The following is a 24,445-nucleotide window of genomic DNA, read 5'->3' on the forward strand; positions in this document are numbered from 1 at the left end:
AGGGGCTCCTAGGAAGTTGTGCATTATGCTAAGCCACATAGTCAGAATCAACTACAGCCATGATTCCAAATGACCCAGGCATTGTGTGAGCTGGCAGCAGACCTTGTCATCATTCACATGATGCTGGTTCTGCAGGAATGCAGGATGCCAAAGTTAAGGGATTATGGAAGTTTCCACCAAGATTTGAAAGGAAGACCTTGGAAATCAGGCAAAGTGTATTAAAGTGGAGTCCTTGCAGGCTGCCCCTGAGAGGGTGATTTGTGAAGTTATAAAGGTGATGCTGAAGCTGGAATGGAGACCCCAGTAACTAAGAAACAGTAGCAATGTGAATTGTGGACTGTTTACTGAGCAAAGATTCTGGCTGCAGAGAGAGTCAAACTAAAAGAGTGTCCCTTTGCACTGCAACCAACAAGGTCAAAGGGGTGGGGTTGTCAATGTCCTTTGGAAATAACACCTTGCAGCCAAGTGTCCTAGATGCTATACAAAGAATCATGGGAACTGTTTGCCTGGCTGTGTTTAGGTCTTGCTTTGGCTCCATTCCTTCTTTCTATGCCCCTATTCCTCCCTTTTGGAATGGGAATGTTTACTCTGTGCCACTGTACATTGAACATATGTAATTTGTTTCTGATTTTCACAGGGGTTCACAGAAAAGAGTTTTTCTTGACTTTCAGAGGAGACTTTGCTTGGACTTTTGGACAATACTGGAACTGTGAAGCTATGGGACTCATGGAGAAGTACTAAAAGCATTTTTCATTGTGAGATGGATATGAACTTTGGGAGGCAAGGGGTGGAGTGTTATGGTTTAGATATGAGTTGTCCCCTTTAACTCTTGTACAATACATAAATGATTGGATTGTGAGAGCTATAACCTAATCTAACTGGGTGGTAACTGTAGGCAGGTAAGCTGTGGTTAGAGGAGGTGGGTCACTGGGCATGTTCCCTGGAAGGGTTGCATCTTCCCTGCAGCCCTTCCTTCTTCCCCCTCTCTCTCTGCTTCCTGACACTGCCATGAGGTGAGCAGCTTTCCTTCTCTGGGCTTTTTCTTTATGATGTGCTGCCTCACCTTGGGTCCAGAACAATATAGTTGGCTTTAGACTGAGAACTCTGAAACTGTGAGCCCCAAATAAACTTTACCTCCTCTAAGTTGTTCTTTGGTTACAATGATGAAAAGCTGACTAAAACACCAATTCCTAGTGTAGAGATATGAGTGGAAACATGAAACATTGCAGCCTCTTTGCAAAGGAATCTAGAGAAACCTATTGGTGCTTTAAACAAAATGAGTTCATGCCTAGGAATTGATCTCATGGAAAAAATGCTGCCCATTGAGGGTTATTTAATGCAGCACTGTTCATCATGGCAAATACCCATTACAAAGTGAATGCCCACTTAGGGGGAAATGGTTAAATAAATCATGCTATATCCACACCATGCAGCCTTTGAAATGAATAGCCATATCATTGATTTGAAGGTATTTCTAAGATGTACTTTGAGTAAGAAAAGCAATATGTAGAAAAATGGGTACACAGATTGAGTATTCCTTATTCAAAATGTTTGGAACCAGAAATGTTTAGATTTTAGTTTTTTTTTTTTTTTAAAGATTTTGGAATATATGCATACAGATAATGAAATCTTGGGAATGTGACTCAAGTCTAGATATGAAATTAATTTTTGTTTAATACATACCTTATGCACATAGCCTGAAGGTAATTTTATACAACATTGTTAGTGTGCCTGAGTTTTTCTTTTGTGCCTGAGTTTTTCTTTTTTTTTTTTTTTTTCACCCTTGTTTTGACTGCAACCCATCACATCAAGATAGAATTTTCCATTTGTGGCATTGTATCAGTGTTCATAAAGTTTTAGATTTTGAAGTATACTGGATTACAGGGATGCTCAATCTGTAATGCAATCACATTTTTAAAAACTCATAAAATACATGTATATCTATGTATATACATTAATATATATGATTATATTCATAGAAGAAGAAAAATATGAAGAAAAAATACCAGAGTGAACCATCTACAGTGGATTAGGGCCCCACACCCACTCTTCCTTCCTGATACTGTGCCTCCTACAGCACAGACGATGGAAAGCTGAGAATATGCTCAGACATCCCTGCTGGTGAACAGATGCACTGTGTGAGATAAGGGAAGAGAAAGTTCGACAGGGGTCACACTTGGATGGCCTTGGCATTGTCTACAGAAGGACCTTCCTTTCTCTCATCTTTGCATAACTGAGTTCCCCATGTCCAGCCACTTGCTTCATGGCACTGGAGAGGCAGGACATGGAGATCCATGTTGCTAGCACAGCATGGCTCTTGATCCAACCCTGTTGCAGTAGAAGCCAATCTCTGGATCCTGCCCAGTTTTGAGGGTGTGAGCCTGGAGCGAGCAGCGGGCAGCAGTTCTACGTGGGGTTTGGGACTTATCCTGGAGGTGCAACCTGGAGCTTGCTTGTGCCCCAGGCTTTCTAATGATTTCATAAGTACTAGCTTCCCTGAGCCAAATGCCAGTCTGCTTAAAATAGCTTTATTCTTGCTTTCTGAAATCAAGACTGCGTGATTCAAAGGGTTACTAGACAGGGAGAAGAGTGGGAGGCGGTTGGGAGGATTTAAATACATGACTATATAAAATCGCCTTGAAAACAACTGTATTATTATTGAATTTAAATGCCATTTAAGACTCATCTGTCATCTCACCCAAATGCCTGATGTACACAGGGACTTTCAAAAGACTTTTTATGAAAGCAAAAAGGGCACTCTGCCATGGAGCCTCTCCAAGGCAGAAAGTCTTACCAGCAGGTGCAGAAGTGGACTTTGGTGCTGGAAGTAAACTCCTGCGGGGTGTTGTCACACTGGAGGATGCTGGAGGGGCTGCCCTGCTGGCCCCCTTGGGTGTGTCCTTAGAAGGCAGAGCTGCCTTCAGAGCTGGCTGTTCTTCATTCCCAAAGGTTGAACCTGTGGGAGGCAGGGAGGCAGACAGTGTGTTAATTATAACTTCATGAAAAATGGATGGACCCCTTTCCTTTGGCACGTGCCATCCAATCCTAAGCCTGCCATCTGCTTTAGAACTTGACCTCATTCTTAGTGAGTGGCCTTGAAAAGTATTTCTCTGGAACCAAATGTAGAAAAGAACTCCCTTTAGCTACTGCTTAAATATCTGTCACTCAAATCCCTGCACCAAAGGGTGCTCCACAGAAGTTGAGAGCAACCTCTCTTCTCTGAAATTTTACACAGATACACACACACACACACAGGCACACACACACACACACACACCTTGCTTATGTGTAATTGTACATGGATATAAGCATTGACAGGATAACTCACGGAAGTATGAGCATCCCCTTTTTGAAACAATGTGAGTGACCCAGGAGAGGTGAGAATAAAAAATATAGTCGTCCCTTGACATCAGTGGGTGGTTGGTTCTAGGACCCCTTGGGAATTTCAAAATCTGTAGATGCTCAAGTTCCTTATGTAAGATGGTGTGGCACTTATGTAGAATCTACACATATCCTCTCATGTATGTAAATGAATCACTTGTTGGTTTAAAATTCCCAGCAAAATGCAAATGCTGGGTATATAGTTGTTATGTTGTGTTGTTTAGGGAATAATGATAAGAAAAAAGTCTGGCCATGTTGAGCACAGATGTGATTTTTTTCCAAATACTTTTGATCTACAGTTGAATGAACCCACAGATGTGTATCCTGTGACGATATATACTTGCCCTACTAGCCCAGGAAGTTTGCTTAGAGATCCCCAAATCCCTGCTCAGTTTGCCTCTAGAATAGGAGGTGTGGGATGAAGGTAGAAAGTGGGAGCACAAGACCAAGAATCCCTTTGAAACTCATGGAAGTTATTTGTCTGAAAAGCTGAGGCCTCTCCAAGCAGATCTTCCCAGCAACCTCATTTATTTCAAAGAAAGAAGGCATGTATACATAATTGCATTAGTATTCAGTATAGAAATAGTCTTCCTCTATGGGCCAGCTTGTTACAATCCCGAAGATCTAGCCTGGGATGTGTGGCCCAGATTTAAATATGAAACGTTGTTGGGGACCAGACTTTACCTCTAGATCTTATCAAAACTGTTGTGATCTGTATTCCTTATGAATGATACTGCCATAAGTTCCCTGGTAAAAGGTAATCTTTTAAATATTTCTCTGAGTATAGCTCTGAGGTCTAATTTCTATTCTCTTTATTTAGAGAGCCTCAGTGTACTGAGGTCACTGCTTGTTTGGAATAAACATGTCCATTTATAGCACCATGACCATCTACCATGAACAAATAAGCAATGACAGCTGGGAGAAACACACAGCATTGGAATGAAAGATTAAAATGTTTGTGTTTATCATTTTAAAATAATAGTCACAACATTCTAGATAGATAGGACCTGAATACAAATTATTAGCACTATTAAGATGACTTTAGTATTTATAACATACTGGAGTTTCATTTGATAATTTAAAGTAAAAGATTGTGGTTTCTCTCCCTCTGAAGAACTGTTTTAAAATGGTGAGATTTGTGTTGTTTCTAAACAAAAGCATACTTGGAAAGGAAAAATAAAGAATGTGCTGCTTCTAAAACAGAACCTATGTCCTGTAGTTCTTTTAAGATGCTGTACAAGAATTTTAATGCTTCTAAACATGACTAAGAGAAAGAATTTGACCTCTGCAAGCTGAAAAACTGCACTGAAACTCTACCAAAAGGATCTGTACTGTCCTGAATATCAGAAAAGAAGCATACACCTTCCTGCTTCAAACCCAGTCAGGAAAGAAACACCATGTACTTGCAGAACAGTGAGTCGTAGAGTCTCAATTATCACACAGGGCCACCAGTCCAGTGCCAGAAATCAGAGAATCTGATTTGTGTGATATTTCAGGTGAGGGTAGGGTTCAGCCACTAGAAATATTTCACATGGGGTTATCTGATGTCCAACCCACTGCTGACATACTGCCAGAATAATCTATTCACTGAAATTTGCCGGAGAAGCTTAATCAAGCACAAAACAGTTCACACAGTATTTTATTTAAAAATTTATTAAATTTCTTAAAAAGAGAAATATTTCATATTATTCACAGAGTTCAAATGCCCTTTTATCAAATCCTCTTGCATCTGGCATCATTTTCTTACATGAAATTTCTCATTCAATGAACATACCAATTTAGAGATTTGGCTGCTTTCCAGGCTGGGAAGAAATTTGTCTGTGAAGTTGGTGTATCAGGGAAGCCACGTACTCCCCTCTGAAAGAGGACTTACATTACCAAAAAATGACATACAGTGAAGTAACATGAAAACTCTATTTTGTCCATCATTGTGGGACACAGTTGGCAATAAACAGTTCCACTCTTCAAACACGGGCTTCAGTTGACCAGAAATTAAAGCTGCATTATTCAGTAAATGGAAAGCATTCTGAATTTGGAAATGGTTGCTGAATTCTATAAATGTTTCAAGTACTTCACAACAATGCTGATGACATTAAGCTATTCCCTGTTAAGAGGAAGAAAACAACTGGAAAGAAACAAACTGCTTGTGTGAGTCAGAAAAATGTGCTAGAGAATGGAGACAGTGGAAGTGGTTCACAGGGCTAATTCAGTCACCTCATTTCTAGCCAACCCCAATCGACTCTGGCCTGAAAGTCCCAGGCAATTTATCCACCCTTTTACTTGGTTCCAGGGCAGCAAAAACATCAGCACAGTGAAATCATGGGAGTAAAATGATCAGAGTGTGAACATCTCCTCCACCTGCCATCTCCCTACATCTCGGCATCTTCATTCCTAAGTGGGGATCATAGCAACCTACTTCAGTAGGCTGCTGTGAAATGAAAAGAGCTAAAGCAAAGGTGTTTTGTTTTTTTTTTTTTTTGGTACTGGGAATTGAACTCAGGGGCACTCGGGCACTCGACCACTGAGCCACATCCCCAGCCCTATTTTGTATTTTATTTAGAGACAGGGTCTCACTGAGTTGCTTAGAACCTTGCTTTTGCTGAAGCTGGCTTTGAACTCGTGATCCTCTTGTCTCAGCCTCCAGAGTGCTGGGATTAAAGGTATGCACCACTGTGACCAGCTAAAGCGGAGGAATTTTTAAAAGGTTTTATATATAAGAAGTTTATACAAGAAAACAGTGTCTGGTGTATTGTATGCGCTCTATCTTAGTTTATTATCTTACATGCTAATTTTAAGCTCTTCAGATAGTCATTCAAACATATCAATTTCCATAGGAACTTAGAAAGTCTTCAAGGATTGATGTAAAATAGGTTGCTCTAAGTAAGAAAGGAAAGGATTGAGGGAAATCCAATCAGACCTGTTAGATGAAAGACTAAAGAGAAGAGCAAGATTGTCTTAAAAGTATGATGAGCTATTTCAGACACAGAAAGAGGTGAGAATCACAACACATGGACCACCAAGCTTAAGAAGTATAAAACATCACCAATTCCACTGCCAATGAAATTGCTGAGACCAAAGGAAGTTTGTTCAGCTCTCCTTGACACTCAAAACTGCTTTCCTAGTTGCTTGGTGGGCTTCACATCTACTACAGGTAGCTAATGTAGCATCACTGGACTTCAATTCTGGCAATCAAGTAAATATGATATTAACTGGTTTAAGTTAACATGGTTTTATATCTTTGACAGTCATGGCATTAAGATTTTTTGCATATAGTTATTGGACATGTAAGCTTTTTCTTTCCTAAGATGCTCACTAATAATTTTTCCTGTTTTCTACTAGAGTTTTCTACCTTAGATCTTCAAATACTCTGGATACTGATCATTTATTGGATATGTTTTTCAAATATTTTCCCAGTCTTTGGCTTGTTTTCATACTTACAATTGCTTTATTAAGAATTTTAGTGCTCTTGATTTTTATCAGTCTTTTCTGCTGTACTTTGTGTGTATTAGACACTAAGTCCCAATCCTGATATAATAAAGATGTTCTCCTATGTATTCTTCTATAAGTTTTATTTTTTACAATTAAATCATTAGTCCACCTGGAATGGGCATAGAACAGGGACTGAGCTTGTAGTTGGTTTCTGCATAGATAGACAACTATCCCAGTCCATCTTTTCAGCCCTGTGCTTAGTCCATTGTCTTAGAAGTATCTACACAGCCTTGTATGTCAAGTCCCTATGGCATCATGTATTAGGGCAAGCCAACAAATAATTTCCAAGTCTCAGTAACTTAAAACAGAAGTTTAATTTTGGATCATGAATCATCTGACATAGGTGCTCCATATGGGTCTGCTGTCCTGGCAAGGTGCCCTCTACGTGGGAACCCCAGTTCCTTCCAAAGTGTACTCTTGCCCTATTCTGGGGTTTTCAAAAGAACTTAACATTCAGATGGTAGATGGAGAGAAAATAAATTGTTCACAGGAGGATTTTATGGGCTATACCTGAGAATGAGGTGTATCATTTATGCCTTCAGTCCCCTAACTGGGATTAAGTTAGAGGAGATCAGTGAGAGAGGTTGGGAAATATAGTTCAGTTTATGTCCAGGAGAAAAGGAAAATAATTTGATGAACACATATCTTCTCTGCTATATTGTAAGGCCCCATTTCTGAGCTCTCTGTCTTATTTCATAGATCTATTTATCTATCACTATGCTAATACCATTCTGAATTTATTTACTACAATGTCAGATACAAAACAAATGCCTCAGCCTTGATCTTTTTCCTTTAAAAACCAACTTGGCTTCCACTGGTCCTTTATTGTTGCATATAGATTCCAGAATATGCTTATCAAGTTTCATGAAAAATGGTCAAATTTCAATAAACACAGTTAAGTCTGAAATCTAATGGAAGGAAGTACAAGCATAGATATAACTAAGACAAGCAAACATGCTGAAATCAGTTATACCCTAGGCACCATGTTACATAATGAAGATGCAAAGAAGACTGAGAACATAATATGAACACCAAAACAAGCATTTTGAAGAGGGGTAGCACTCTATCACAGAGGATCAAATTCATAAGGATTGAAGAAATACTGGTATTTTTATGGGTGGGGTTGTCAATACCTCTGTCAGAAGACATGCAGAAATATGGGAGACCAAGGAGAACAGATGTTAATAAATAGTAACTGGGAGGTGTGAGGTAGGGAGAAAAGACAACATTTTCAACAATCACATGTCATAAAAGGAATTTCTCAGTACTATAAACTATTGAGCTGGTTAGTTGGCAAGTCATTCCCCTTAATTCCCTGTTTTGTCCATACCAGCAATGCTCCCCACATTTGTTACACTATCATCCCCAAATGTAAAGGTATTCCCCTGTCACAGTAACTGAAGGACTATAGTCTCTAGTGTCCCTGCTGGGCAGTGGCCATCTTTTGTAGTTAACCAAATCATATCATCAATTTACCATTTGGAAGACAAATCCTCCTTCATTATAGCATAAAAATTCACATGGAATATATTTTGTATGATTACAGAATCCAGTGAAGTTCAGTTCTACATATATTTAAACTCTTGGCACTTTTTCTTTAAGTCATAAGATCAGGCTCTTCCTGCGCTAAATCCTTGGATAAAGCAAACTCCTTATTCTTTCTCCAGGGATAACTTCTAGAATTTATTCTTAACAGTGCCAGGACATCCTGAGCTCATCAAGCAAGTTTATCAAAATCTCATGGGTTTTAATCCCTACCTCACACCATATGCAAAAACCAACTTAAAATACATCAAAGTAGGCTGTTGATAAAGCCTCGTGGTAGAATTCTTGCCTAGCATGTCCAAGATTCTGGGTTTCACCCCCATCACGCAAAAATAGATAAATAAAATTTAAATACAAATAAAATAAAATAATCAAAGACCTAAGTATAACAGCAAAAAAAAAAAAAAAAAGACTTTTTAAAAAAACAGATATAAATTTTAATGACCTTGGATTAATCATTGCTTTCTTAGAAGAACATCTAAAGCACACAAACAACTAAAAAAATAGATCAACAGGACTTCACTAAAATGAAAACCCTTTAGCACTTCAGAGGACTAGTAATAAAGTGAAAGACAACCCACAAAATTGGAGAAAATATTTTCAAATCACTAGACCGATAAAGGTCTAGTGTCCATAATACGTAAGGAAATTTTATAAACTCAAAAATGAAAAGACATATCACACAATTTTAAAAGGATCATAGGTTTTAAATAGAGAATTTTCTAGATAAGATATATATAAATGACCAATAATCACACAAAAAGTACCCATTAGTCATTGGGGAACTGTAAGTCCAAATCACAATGAGATGTCATTTTAAACTCATTAGGATAGATGCAAGAAAAAATACAGGCAACAAGAAATACTGGTGGGGAGGGGAGAAAGTCAGAACCTTCATGCACTGCTGTGGGATTGTACAATGGTGCAACTGCTTTGGAAAACAGTTTGGCAGCTCCTCAAAATGTTACACATAGAGTTACTGTATGACCCAGCAGTTTTACACCTAGGTTTAGGCCCAGGAGAACTGAAAATACACATCCCACAAAAACTTGTATATAAATATTCATAGTCATAATGGTCAAAAAGTAGAAACAACTCAAATGCTCATCAACTGTTGAATGGATGAACAAAACATGGTATATCTATACCATGGAATGTTACTCAGTACTAAGAAGGAATGAAATACTGACCCATGCTATAACATGCATGAACCTTGAAAGTATTATGACAAATGAAAGAAGCCAGGCACAAAAACCACCTAGTGTATAATTCCATTTATATACAATGTCCAGAATAGGTAGTAGAATACTGGTTGCCAGGGGCTTTGGGGAAATAGAATGGGAAGCAATTGCTAAGGGGGATGGGGTTTCTTTCCAAGGTGGTGAATATGTTTGAGAATTAATAGGGGTTACCTTACATAACCCTAAAACAATCCTATTAAAAAAAAAAAGAACTATATACTTTAAAAGGGCAAATTTATGGTTTTGAATTGTACCCATTTTTGAAAACCAGCTTATCCCAGAGTAGTTCTGTCTCCTAATGGTATATTCTTATATAAGGAATAAAAAAAAATTACCCAAACCCACCACACAGTCCATTCATTACAGGACACTGATCAAGCTCATAGGAGAGAGTGATATTCTATTTATCCCTGGGCCCCTTCATTGTTCTTATTTTCTCCTACCAAATTAGGTATGACTCTGAGCCATTCTGGTCCCACATTACTGCTATCATTTTAATGTGTCCCCTCAAAATCCAGATGTTACCAAAGTGATCCTATAGAGGTGAAGCCTTTCAGATGACTGGGCCATGAGGCCTCTTCCCTCATGAATGGGATTAAGAGCTTCATGGAGGCGTGGTCTGCTTACCCTTCTGCCTTTTGCCGTGTGAGCATACACATTCCTCTGTTCTGGAGGATGCAGCCCTTATCAGACAAATAGAAAAATTGGCCACTCGATCTCAGGTTTCCAGTCTCCAGAAGATAAATCACTGTTCTTTATCTACTCTGTGGCATTTTGTTACAGCAGCACAAAGCAGACTGAGACAACCACAGAGAAAGAGAAAGGCAAATGCAAATTCAGATCAGACTTTTAGGCACTAGGAGGAAGAAGGGTCTACTCAGAGCATACCACAGAGTAATGAGCAGAGCCCACCCAGCCTCCTCACAAGGAAAATCCTAACTCTGACTGAAGTCAGGATGAGCATTCAGGGTTTCTGATATTCATATTCAATGCTCTTTTGATGTCTTCATTTATTGGGAATGTCAATAACTGAGTCTGAATTTTAGAAAGAGGAAATAATGCCATGAGGGAAAACTAACCAGACCAAAATGAGGTTTGTAAGACAGGAAAGATGTTGGGGAGGAAAACCCCCAGTTATTAATAAAGTGGTGGCTCTCTGAGAACACATTTTACTGATTTTTGAATATTTATCCATATTATAATTATTAAACTACTCTCTTCACTGACTTTTAAAAAAATAATCCCAGGCAATCAAGTTATATAACGTTCTGGCTGCATGATTAGCTAATTGATGCATATTTCATTGATTGAGCAACATTTACCACTTGGTGACAAAATTTAGTTTAATTATTAAAGTATCAACTGAATGTTTTATTTCCTTCCTTCTGCATATTTTAACCCAGGTGAATATTTTTTCTCATATTAAAGAACTAAAGTATACAGGATATCTTGCTATTTCAGCAAAACTATTTCTTTTTCAAATTAAAATATTCCACTAAGAAAAGTTGAGATTCTATAGGAAAAAATAAAATATGTGAAGTTTCAAATTCTGGATCTTTTTTTAGTTATAGGTGGACACAATACCTTTATTTTATTTTTATGTGGTGCTGAGGATCGAACCCAGAGCCTCACAGTGCTATCACTGAGCCCAACCCCAGCCCTCAAATTCTGGATCTTTTACAAAAGAAAATTATAAAGTTAAATTGTTATGGCTTGGATGTGAGGCGTTCCCCCAAAACTCCTATGTTAATGCAAGAATATTCAGAGGTGAAATGACTGATTATGAGAGCTATAATCTAATCAGTCCATCCTAGTTCGAATGAACTGACTGGGTGGTCAACTGTAGGTAGGTGGGGTGAGGCTGGAGGAGGTGGGTCACTGAGGGGCATGCCCTGGAGAGTACATTTTCTCTGTGGCCTCTTCTCCTTCCCTCTCTCTGTTTCCTGACCCCACCATGAGGTGAGCAGCACTACTGGACCCTTTGGCCATGATATGCTGCTTCTCCTTGGATTCAGAGCAATGGAATTGGTCAACTGTGGATTGAGACCTCGGAATCTGTGAGTCCAAAAAAACTTTTCCTCCTCCATTTTTTGTTTTGTTTTGTTTGTTTGTTTGTTTGTACCGGGGATTGAACTCAGGGGCGCTTGACCACTGGGCTACCCTACAGGGTCTTGCTAAGTTACTGAAGACCTCACTAAGTGACTGAGGCTAGTTTTGAATTTGTAATCCTCCTGCCTCAGCCTTCCAAGCTGCTGGGATTACAGGTGTGCACCACCATGCCTGACCTAAGTTGTTTTTGTCAGGTATTTTGTTCATAGTGATGCAAAACTAGTACACCAAGAGTGAGAGGAACATTTTTTTTTTAAGGTTTAGGCCCAATAAATCCTCACAATAAGTTTTGGTGATTATATAAATCCTCATATCATCCACTGAAACATGGATGGGTCACCGGTGACATATCAGGCATCGTGTTCAGTCACAGCAACAAAGAGATGACGGACATTTTCTCTAATCCTGAGAAGTTCACATTTAATGGGAATGTATCAACTTGCAGAATTTCAGGAAAGACACAGTCAGCATTCAGCAGATGCTGGCTGGTGTAGTTATATTGTTATATGCCCATCCACCGGGAATACACTGATGAACATGGGAACTCTTTGCTACAGTGAAGGGGCAGGACGGAAACACAAAATGCAATGACCAGGAAAAAGTGACATAGACCTTAACAAGTACCAATAATAAAGAAAAGTGAAAGCTCAGGCCACGGGCCCAGCGGGAGGAACTACTGAAGACAAAAGTGGGTCTCAATAGGAGAGATTTGGATTTGCAAAGACAGGGAAAATCTGTTACATAGACAGGACAGCAAGAAAAGGCCCTCCATAAAGTGAGCACATGCTTGGCAAGGAATCTGGTTTGGCTGAAGTGTAAGATTCAGGGAGCTAAATGGAAACAACAGAAAGAAAGGTTGAACAAAACAGTAGGAACCCTAGGGAATATGCTAAGGAGCCCATAACGGTTTTGAACAGGTGATCAAGGAATCATAAAACAAGTCAGGCACATGACACATGCATGCCTCTAAACCCAGCTGCTTGAGAGGCCCAAGCAGGTGGATCGCAAGTTCAAGGACAGCCTCAGCAATTTAGTTAGACCCTAAGCAACTTAGAAGACCCTGACTCAAAATTTTTTTAAGGGGTGATGGGGAGGTGCCCTGGAGATGTGATTCAGGGTTAAGTGCCCCTGGTTTCAATCCCCAGTACAAAAAAATAAAAATAAAAAAGTGGAAATCATAAAACAAGAAGGCCTGGTGAGACATGGACCAATGTGTCCATTTAAACCTGTTCCGGCCCAGTTCCATTCCACTCTTCTCATCAGCCTCTCGCTCACTTACCGACACTCAGTAATTGTTGCAGCGACAGAAAGTAAAAGTTAGGCCCTAATTAGAAGAGGCTGTCAGTGGGGGATGCCAGGGGATGCCACCAGAGACTGAGAGAAGAGATCAGGAAGCCAAAAAGTGCTGTAAGGATTTAATTCAAGCTCTATATTTAAAGGCATAGACTAAAAGGATGCTTGAGGTTACAGACCCCAGGAGATGACCTGAAATGAAGGAGAGGATATCACATTTAATTTTGATTTTCTAACTTAATGTTTGATAGCAAAACACATTCAAAACTCTTCTGTCCACAGCTGGGTTGAGAGAAGCCAATAATACAAGGGACAGAGAACAGGCTAATGGTGACAGATGACAAGGGAGACGCCTGGGCTTGCCCTGAGAGCACATCACAAATCCCTGACATGGCTCACCTGCCCAACCATCTGCTCAGGAGGCTGTGTGCCTGCAAGAGGGCCATGCCAGCCTCAGCACAACCAGGTACCAACCAGACACAGGGTGAGGAGCAGCAGGTCTGCAGAAAGGGCCTTGTTCTGCCAAGGAAACACCAAGCCAGCGCCACAAGCTTCTTTCCACAGGGATCACCTGCTCATGCTTTGGGGTGTTGTACAAGCCGACCCATCTGTCCCCATAGGAAGGAATAAAAGCCCTGAAAACTAGCTACTCTGGAGAACACCAACAGGGACTCCAGAGAAGGAAGTTCCAATTTGTGACTTTCTACCTTCATCCCCTTTCATCCCTTTTCTGTGGAAGAACCTAATCCCAGGATTCACTGTCACTAAAGTACACTTGGAATTTGCTCACACGGCTGTAAGAGCACTTGTGAAAATTTGATCCTGCTTGTGGCAGGCCTGTTGGGGAGGATGCTGTCCATCATGCCCAAGAGTTCCCTTAGATGCCTCCTGAGTGAAGGGAGTTCTACCACAGGGGCTCGTGGAGTTTTTCTTTGATTTGTCACCTCTTGCAGGTCCCTGTGATATGCATTTTTTTTTTTATTTTGGTAAGAGAGCATTTAACATGAGATCTGCCCTCTTAAATTTTAAGTGTACAATACATTATTGTTAACTATAGGCACAACGTTGTACAGCAGCTCTCCAGAGCTTACCCATCTTGCACACATGGAAGTTTATATCCACAAAATAGCAACTGCCCTTTTGCCCCTCCCTGCTTCCCTGACACCCGCCATTCCACTCCCTGCTTCTATGAGTCTGATGATTTTAAATACTTGGCATAAGTGAGATGGTGGAACATGTGAGCTTCTGTGAACTGGTTTATTTCACTTAGCCCAATATCCTCAAGGTTCATCCATGTTTTGGCAAATGGGAGGATTTTCTCCCTAAGTCTGAAGAGCATTTTATTGTATGAATATAACACATTTTCCTTATCCATTTATTGTTGATCGACATTGAGATTGGTTCCACATTGGCTCTTGTGAATAAATCTGTAATAAATGTGAGGGCAAATATCTCTTTGAGATCCTGATTACAACTCTTTTGGAGATATACCCAGAAGCAGGGTTGCTGAATCATTTAATAGTTAAATTTTGATTTTTTCTAGGAGCTTCACGTTTCCATGGCAGCTGCACCATTAAACTTTCCCACCAATGATGTACAAGGCTTCAGTTCCGCCACACTCTTCAGTTCCGCCACACTCTTCAGTTCCGCCACACTCTCATCACCTTACCATCTTTTGCTGTTTCAATGATACTCATTCTAACGGTTACGAGATGGTACCTCACCATGGTGCGGTATCATCCCCATGTCCTGATGCTGACTTTGGCTTTGTTTTGTTTTCTTACCCTTATTGATCTTTCCCTGATGTCCTTACCTATGTACTCTTCCTAAGTTTATTTTTTTAATTTGAGGAATAAAAGCAACAACAGAAATACTCTATCACTGATTTGTAGTCTCAGTCCCTTGAATCTCAGTCTCCTTTTAAGAAAGAAAAATACTAGGTTTAATATAACTCAGTGGACTCTTACCTACTCTCAAGTAGAGAAAGGAAGGCACTTTCAGTGTAAGAAATCAGATGAGGGCACTTGCTTAGCATGTGCAGGGTCCTGTTCAAGACACAGCATGAGCCAAAAAGAAAAAGAAGTGGGGTGAAGAGTCCACTCCAGGGATGAGTGGGCATTGGAGAATGGCTATTAGTTTTTAGGCTAGAATTCAGTACAATTTAATTTCAACTTGATGGTGCTCATTAATTTTATTATTTGATAGTATTCCCTGAGACATAGTTTTGCCACTGCTCTATCCTCTTGGAGCTGATGTTCTAGAGGGTAGGGACAGACAAGAAATGGAGTAAATGACACAGAAAGGCAGGCAGTGCAAAATACCCGAACAAGAACAGAGCGCTAGGTGGGGTGGTGATTCTGGGAGGGCCTTTGGAGCAGACTTGAGAAGGTCAGGAAGGGCAAGAGTGGAAAGCAGGCAGCGGGCATGACTGGCCAAAGGGAGAGTGTGGCCACTGACAGAGGAGGTGAGAGCAGGGGAAGGTCCCAATGGCTATGGGAGGTCTTGTGGGACCTGTGACACAGGAATCCTGGGAGGGACCTGGTTTGACTCTCAATCTCTCCTGATCCTTTTATTCCTTCCTAAAAAAATGAACCCAATATCTTCATATCTTCTCTCTCTCTCTCTCTCTCTCTCTCTCTTTCACACACACACACACACACACACACACACACACACACACACACACACACACAATTGCAATGGGATCTTGCTCTGTCGCCCTGGGCTCCAGCGATCCCCCTGCCTCAGATCCTATCTCATGCAGGCCCTACAGAAATGCCCTGGATTCACTCCTAAGTCCACCAAATCAGTAACTGAAGCAAGTTTCTACAAGTAACAGGTTTTGACACTGACAATCTTCTCTGCTGTTGTAAATTCTTAACCGCCCTGAGAGATATTTTCCCAGTGTCTGATGGATGGTCTTAGATTCTAAGTGTCCCTGGGCTGGGCACAATCCTCCCAAGCTTACTTCTTCTGACTCATATCACAACTAGATTTTGTAAAGGGGGAAAGTCTTGCTTCCTTTATTCTTCATCCCTGTCTCCATCCACCCAGGTACCCCATGTCTCCTTCTGGAATCCTTTGTAATATATGGCAAAAGAGTCATCTGTCTTATTTCTGCTCAGGAAATCAGGGGAATATGGGTGCTGATGAACTGGTAAAATAAGATTCAGCATCCTGAACACACAGGTAAAAGAGAAAGGAGTCCTGAGCGAATGACCTTCTCCATCTGAGAGAGCGGTGGTATTCTGCAGCTGTAAGCAAGTCCACCCTCCTTCACAGACAAGGTAAGTGCTACATTCTCTATGATGTCTCTTCAGTTCTGCTACGGTTTCTCCTTACCAAAACTCCTGTTGAAACTTAACCCCTCACGCTGGCAGTTTGGGGGAGGTGGGCCTAGTGGGAGCAGAGCCTTCAAGGATGGCTTGATGCTTTTCTCTTGGGAATGGTAATTGTGCTGGTTTGGCCACCTTTTTTATGTTGCCCATGTCTGCCAGTCTGCCTCCTGCCAGGCATGGAGCAGCATGAGGCCCTCACCAGAAGCTAAGCAGAGGTCATCAGCATGCTCCAGGATTTCCAGAACCAAGAACCAAAAACAAACCTCTTTTCTTTGTAAGTCAGTCTGTTATAGAAAATGGACTAACAGTTCTCTTGTGGGTAACAGAACTACTCTAAGAAGGACAGAACTAGTTAACAAAGAAGCAAAAGCCAGGGGTGCTTACACTGACTCTCTCAAAGTCACAGAAATAATCACAGAAGATCAAAGCCAGCATCACCCAGCCCAGGACTTCTGAACTCCCAGCACATAAGTGACTTAAAGCTTCCCTTTGATTTGGGAAATTCTTTTTAATATTTGCCCAGTCACATTCACAAAGGCGAGAACCTAGTCAAATATTGATGGAGGTTAGTTACTTAAAAGACCAAGGGCTAATATGATATATCAAGAGACCTTTGAGTAATTAAAAGCAACTTTGTACCATTCCTCTTTTATATCAATTAGGCCAGTTGTAATAAATCCCTTTCCCTATCCAAAGTACTTAAAAGCTTGAGCCATCATCCGTGAACACTCTAACTCTGGATCTTCATTGTGTGAATCTTTTAGTAGTTGGTACCTTGGGGAAAATATTTAAACTGGAGCATTTTAATTATATGCTTAATATGAGAGTTGTAAAAAGATAAGAGCATCTGATTTGAACTCAATTTAAATTCTGCTGAAGTTACTAATATGGCTTAAGAAATTATAGAATGATCAAGGGCTTATAGATCAGCTTTTATTAATAGAGTAATAATAGGTGCTCCATTTCTGTAGCTTGGATTTTGTGTTCTAAAATGAGATACCTTTTGTGTCACTGATCTGTTTAATTAGTCCTTTTGAGCATCCAAGGGACTCATAGATTATTATTTGTCAAATGCTCCTCTACTGAGCCACACTTTGGCAGCAAACCAAGTTCAAATCCTGAGAAACCAAGTCAAATGTTCAAAAGTGGATCACTGCAACTGAACCACAAGCCTCTTTTCCATATTTGTACCAACTGAGGGACTGCCAAGATCAGACCATACCATCTAGTTGGGGGTTCTCACACTCATACTTCATTGCTTCTGAGGAATTTGAGACCTTTAAGGGGGAAGAAATTGAACAGCCTCCCAGGAAATAAACAACTTAATGGCCTTAAGGACATGTGCCAACTTGTAAATCAAAATAATATTTCTCCCTTGAACTCTGAGCAATTTCCTCTCCCATACTGGGAATTAGAAAGCTCCATCTCTTCCTCCAGAGACTCTGAGGATGGCTGCTTTCCTTTTTTTCTTTCAACCTACTGGTTTTATTTCTCAATACAAATGCAGGACTTTTTCTTCTTAGCCTGGTTTCTCAGCAGGGGCACCAGCCTCACCTTGCACCAGATCATTGTTACCTGGAGGGGTGGGGCATCCTGTGCATTACAGGATGTTCAGAAGCATCCCTGGCCTGGACCCACTAAATGCCAGCAGTGACCCAACCTCCCTTCCCATCCCAAATAGCCACAGTCAAAAAAAATCTCCAGACATTGCCAAATGTTCTGATGGGGGGACCCCCAGCTGAGAACCACCATTTTAGCTGAATGGGGGACTGAAAGATTTGTTCAATATACAGGGCTTACTTCTCTTAGTGTAACAAATAACTGGTAATATAAAAAATCCTACTGGATCAGTTTCTAGCTAAAAACACTCATTTTGTTGATTAGTTCTTTAGATGAACTGAGACTGCATAAAAGTGGTTCTTTAATATTGAAGAACATATTAACAACTGGGAATGGAGCCTTCTCTGCTTCCCATATTTATGACACTGATCAGTCCCAATCCGAAACTGGGAAGCTAGTCTGAAATTTCCTGGCTCTGATAATACCAGTACAAAACCTTGATCCCCAGGAGATATACTACAGTCCAAATAAAAAATATCTTGGGGACATAAACGGCTATGGGTTTGGATTGAGCCAATATCGGAGAACCCCAGCAGAAAACAGGTGATGGTGCTCTTGAAGCAGTTTAAATCATCAAGGTTGAGTGGAGAATACTGCATTTTCTGGAAGACTCCTAAAGTTACATAGAGAAATAAACAGTTTTTACAGCATGAAAATTACTGAACTCATAAATCAAAACAAGACCAAGTAAAAGCTGCCTTTCTTTGCTCAGGCTGTGCTTCCCTGGCTGTTGGCTCCAGTGAAAGGAAATCATGGTCACGGAGCCCTGTGGTCACCAAGCCCTGATAGATGCTGCCACAGCACTTGAGTACCTGGCAACTCTGGGGCAGTCATTAACTTTTTGTCACCTGCATCCTCTTGTGTAACACCAGAAGAGCAAGCGTTATTGGGTCTTAAAAATCATGTATGTAGGATCTGACACGTGCCAAGCACTAAGAAATGCTAGGCTCCCCCTCCTAGCCTATAAGCCCATGGTGCCTATTCTTTGGCTGAACACACTCCTTTCCTTGAAAGTCTTTTCTAATACAATCAAAAGCTCTATTTCCACTCATTTTAATCCATGGAGCTATGACTGTTGTCTGCTATTCCAACCATCATCTGTGCAAAATAAAATCACAACTATTTAAAAATCTGTCATAAAATCACTCAAGCAAACAGTATTCAAACTGTTTTTGCAAATTATCATAAACACTCCAATAAACAAACTTTATAACCCTTAAAAAGCCTCTAAATTTTATGAAGTATAAGCAAAGGTTCAAGTTCATCACCTTCCAGAGGGAAATTCCCCTGGGAAGATGCCAGCAGCCCCAACATGAAGCCAAAGCAGTGAGGACAGCTCACTGAGACTGAGCTGGGCTCCTTGTGCACTTCAGTTCTCTGGCACACTCTTCTGCCTCTTCCTGCTTGCCTTTCCAACAAAGGCAAGGTGTGATGCTGGCTAACTGAGAGGGTGCCCACGAGACACGAGCAGACACCTGAGGGTACCCTGCTTTTCCACAGTGTCTGACCGCACATTCCTCCCTCCTCTCCACTCTCAGCCCCCAGATGGATCAACGGCAGCTAATGCCTTCTCTTTCACCTTTTATTTTTGCTGTTTCCAAATAATCCATACAATTGAGGAATGTCTGTAAAGTGAAAATAAATACTTTTTACTCACAGAATGCAACACTCATCGATTGAGGTTTATAAATGAAACCATTTTAATCAGTAGCAGAATCTGGATTTTCCATTAGTCCCAACACATGGCTGGAGGGCACAGAGGAACCTTGTCTTGCCTAAGTAGCTATAGTTTTGGGCCAGTTAGGTTGGAGGGGTAATAACTGAAACCATCTTTGTTTCCCACCCTGAATAGTAAGACACAAAGGCTGTGTGCACAGAAAGGAAAGAGTGGACCAGTCTGCAGCCCTCAGGCTTAAGCAGAAGTGGAATAAATTGTTTCCTAAAATATTTATGAAATGCAACATCTGCTGAGGGCTTCTTCCCCAAGGAGACTTCGGTAGTGTTGGGCAGCAAATAGGAACGAAAACCTGGGCTACTCCAAGGAGGAACTTTATTTGAAGTAATGGCAAATTTTGAACATACATGTAACCAAGGCATGTGTGGTAGGTGGGATGCTAAGACTGGTGCCCCCTGGTTGGATGCGACATGCATAATGACCCCAACAGTGAATGTGAGGGAATTTGACTCATGTGTTTAGGTTATATTTTGTGGCACAGCTGAGTTTAATAAAGAAAAATGTTTTTGATGGGCCTGACCTGATCATATGAGCCATTTCAAGGCTTAGTGTTTTCTCCATCTGGAGGTAGAAGAGAAGCAAGAAAGTCAAAGACCAAAGATTCAACACACTGTTGATGGCTTAAAGGTGGAGAGGACCACACAGCAAGGGGTGTGGGAGCCTCTAGTGGCTGAGTGTAGTCCCTGACTAACAGATGGTAAGCAAAGGGGGACCCAGTCCTATAAGCCCAAAGTGAGTCTGTCTACAATCTGAATGAACAGGGAAGTGGACTCCTCTCCAGACCCTGGAGATGAGAATTGAACCCACCCAACACCTCAATTTTAGCCTTTAAGATCTTGAGCAGAGAACTCAGCTCTGCCATATGTTACCTAATAAACAAGTGTTTCAGGTGGCTAGGTGTGTGGTGATTTATTAGGTAGCCACAGACCTCCTACAGACCACTGATACATCAGTCAGATAGGTATTACCAGTACTGGCCCAACAGAGTGTGGGGTGGAGATGTGCTTTGGGGAAAGGGAGGCTGTGAATCCAGGGTTCTCCAGCCTCCATGAACTTGTAACATTGAAGGGTTTAGACTCAATCCTTTCAGCATCAAAAAACCATGAATGATTTCAATAAAGGAATGTCATGGCCATGTGTACATTTTATTGCCAAAATTAGAATAAGGCAAGATGGAAGAAAGGAAAAACCCCAGAACCTGTTTCAGTAGGCCAATGAGACAAACAAAGTTAGGGTCCCATCTAAGCAGCCTCCCAGGGCATGGAAAGGCCTGGAGTAGGGAGCAATAGAGAATAGATTTGCATAGTAAAGAGTACTGGGGTACACTACCTGTTTTGCAGCAGTGGAGGCAGGGCAGAGGAAAGCAACCTCAGAGAGGAACTGTTTGGGAGCGCATGAAAGGGGCCAGTATGATTGTTGATGAACACTCCGGTTTGAGAAAACCTACTTGGACAAGTTTTTAATGGGCTGAGATGGGCTAAGAAGCTCCGATCTGGATCAATTCTAAGTCATGGTCTGGCCCTCTTTGAGGTGTGAGAAAAGTTCATTTCCAAGCAGATAAAATTGGTTTAGGATCAATTGAGACCAAACCACAGAAATCATAAACGACTTTACTGCTCCTTAGCAGTAGAGAAGTTGATGAGGGTTTTTTCCCCCAGTGAAATTCTCACCTGTCCTCTTTATAATGATTCTGGCACCATGTATAGGTACAGACCATAAAGAAGGACCTGGAAATACAATGGTGACAATAGAAGATATTGCCCTCTCCCCTCTGTTGGTGTGTTATCCTCCTCACCCCTCCAGGCCTGGCCCTTCCCTGTGACTCTGCCTAATCTGAGGCCAGTGTTACAGACTTAACCCTATAGGGTTTGGCGGCAGGACCCCCTTCAGTGCCTCAGTCCTGACACCTGCACTATCCTAATGAGCTGGCCCAGAACAAATGACCCAATGCTGGAACCAGATTTCCACTCCCCGAGTTATGTTCTCATGGACACAGACTTAAACCAAGCTGACTGCCTCTTGGTTCACTGCCCTGATTGACATTTGACAAGCTTCATGGCTGGAATCCCCCCAAAAAAGTATTTTTAAAAACTTTATTGTCTTGATATTATGTTAATTCTTCTAGGATGAGGCCTGTTTTATACTGCTCTGCTGCTTGCCCTGAAAGAAACAGGAACTAATATTGTCAGGAAGCCTGATACCTGTCAAACAATTTTATTAAGCACCTACATAGATTAACTTATGTAATCTGTGCAATCTTCTGCTCATTTGACAAAACTGAAGTGAAATCATTTGAATCAGATTAGATTATAAAGTTTATGGTCAGGATTCAAATTCAAGTCTATCCATAAATGACAGCTGTCACAGTTCACAGGGCCTGTACAGAAACTGAGGGGCTGCTCCTGACCCTCAATAGTCTAGTATCTGGGCCTGTTGGCTCTAGATGTATGTTCTAGAAATTACTGTTGTCTCATCCATGACCTTTAACTGGTCCCCTCTCAGACTGCCCCATAGACAGTAGGTATGAATTTGCAAAGTATGGAACAGTGTTCTCCTATCTTCTTCAATTGAACATGCAAGAGTAAAAGACAGTAAAACACATTCTTATTCCAAAAGAGCAAGTCCAAGGATTTTAAAAGTTTGGTCCTTAGAGATGCTTTTAATCTGGTATGTTTCTTACATTATTACTGACTCTGATTTTATTTTCCAGATGAATGTAAAATCACCACAAACAATGACACTAACGAGTCAAAGGAAATTTAGAACCAATATCTAATGGGGGAAGGAATTCTTTAATTTTGTAAATAAATAGTCAGAATTTAAGTTTCAGGATGACAGGACAGATGGACCAGGACTGGGAGGGGAAGCAGTGTGGGCAGTGTGGGGACAATGTCTGTAAGTAATCCTAATGGAAACTCATTGAGCAGAAGAGGAAAGCCTTGCTTAATCTTGTCTGTAGTGGAAAAGCCCCAGGATTAATCAGTCTCAACAACAAAGACTAACGCTTATCAAGACCCCTTCTCTTCCCTTCCCCCACCCGGAGCTTCTGTCCTCACCCTGCTCAGAAGCCGGAGATGCAGCTCCCCTGGCCAGTTCCCCTACGTCTGCCTCCAGCAATGTGGGGAGCAATTACAGTGGCTGCATTCAGAATACACTCACCGGGAACAACCTACTGCTGATGTAGTATGCACTGCAGGGGAAAATCAGTTTGCACATACCCTAGGGAATACTCAGAACTTGGCATCTTTCAGAAAAAAAAAAAAAAAAAAAATCCCAAGGCACAGTTAATTCAAGTAAACAGTTCAGGAAAACAAAATTTTGAAAAGTAATGGCATGGCTTTTTTAACTTTCAAACTACAGGATACATAGGGAGAGAGTTGAGGGAAAGAGAGAGGGAGAGAAAGCGAGGAAGTAGCAGGCAGTCCGTGACCCAAGGAGTTGGATTAGTCGCTTGGCTGGCAGTTACGCATTTCTGGATCAAGAGTACAAAACCTTGTAAAACTGCAGGGTGAGGCGAGGTGGAGGTAATCTGAGCTGGCAGTGTTTTCCTGTTTCTGTGAAGTGCTTCTCTATTTTCTTGTCACAGGAAGGAATCACTGGTGCAAACAGAAAAAGCTAAGTGGATCAGAGGTTTAGGACACAGGAGAGATACCTCTTTCTAAACTGAGATGGACTGGGAAATTCTTCCTGGAGCACACTGATGGTATGCTCCAGATCCCACTGCTTACAACAGTGAAGCACAGAGGTCACGCATGTCTAGCCTCCCCAGAGCAGCAGCCAATGGCTACGTGTTCCACCCATTTTCTAAGTCAGAAATCTCAGTGTCAGTAACACTCTGTCCCGCACTGTGGTATATCAAGTCAACTTGATTGCCAAATACCACCACCTATTCCTGCATAAAGTATTATTAAAGTATATTAAAGTATATAAAATATTAAATATTAATGTATATAAAATACAAAGTATTATTCCTGCATAAGTATTAAACCCTTTCTCTTCTTTCATCCCACAGCCTCGGTCCAGGTCCAGGTCATCTGCCTCCATCCTCCTGTTGGCTTATCTGTTCATTCACTCATTTCCTTACTCCTTCAGGCATCCCAACAGAAACACAGAATGGAAGCACCAGCCAAGCCAAACCACTTAAGAAGGAAGATGTTAAACATACAATAACACTTAAAATTATTCACAGCCATAATCGCTTCCCAATCCCCTGTCCTCAGCCTTACCTTGCTGTATTTCTTTTCCCCTTCTATCATATGATGTCATTTGGAGGCATACTATGTTCATTTACTGGGTCTTTTCTTGTTACTATGTAAATCCTGAAGGAAATTTTGTCAGTTTTGGTCACTGGTGGATCTCGAGCACCTGGGGCTCTGCCTGGCTTACTGGAGACATTTGGTAAGCATTGCTGGAATGAATGAATGAATGAATGAATGAATGAATGAATGAATAATGAATGAATAAATTTGATAAAGCCTACAGAGGAAAAACATGAGAAACTTGGAAAAAAGTAAAACTATGGGTTATAAACCTAATCTTTGGGGGGAAGGAAGGGGAAAGCCCCTTTGAAGAAGTCACATTTAAACTGAGCCCTGGAGGATGCTCTACACAATTAGCTTGCTCCAGAAAAGGTGAATTATCAGGATGAGTCCCAAAGGTTTATGCTATATATTATTGTTATCATTTGGTTACTC

At 41.0% G+C, this 24,445-nt stretch overlaps 1 protein-coding gene across 4 annotated transcripts in view; it reads right to left on the reverse strand.

Annotated features, from left to right (window-relative positions):
- The window catches only part of MTUS2 (microtubule associated scaffold protein 2), a 599,410-nt gene that overhangs the window by 177,778 nt on the left and 397,187 nt on the right, over positions 1-24,445 (reverse strand). For all 4 annotated transcript variants that reach the window (XR_013763613.1, XM_079138562.1, XM_079138560.1 and 1 more), the window contains one exon: positions 2,795-2,956. Coding sequence is in view for 3 of the 4 variants with exons in the window: in XM_079138562.1 (XP_078994688.1) it covers positions 2,795-2,956 (162 nt within the window). In the remaining variant the exon portion in view is untranslated. The remainder of the gene's footprint in view (positions 1-2,794; positions 2,957-24,445) is intronic.

The sequence above is a fragment of the Sciurus vulgaris genome, assembly GCF_902686455.1.
Source record: "Sciurus vulgaris genome assembly, chromosome: 4".
Taxonomy (NCBI): domain Eukaryota; kingdom Metazoa; phylum Chordata; class Mammalia; order Rodentia; family Sciuridae; genus Sciurus; species Sciurus vulgaris.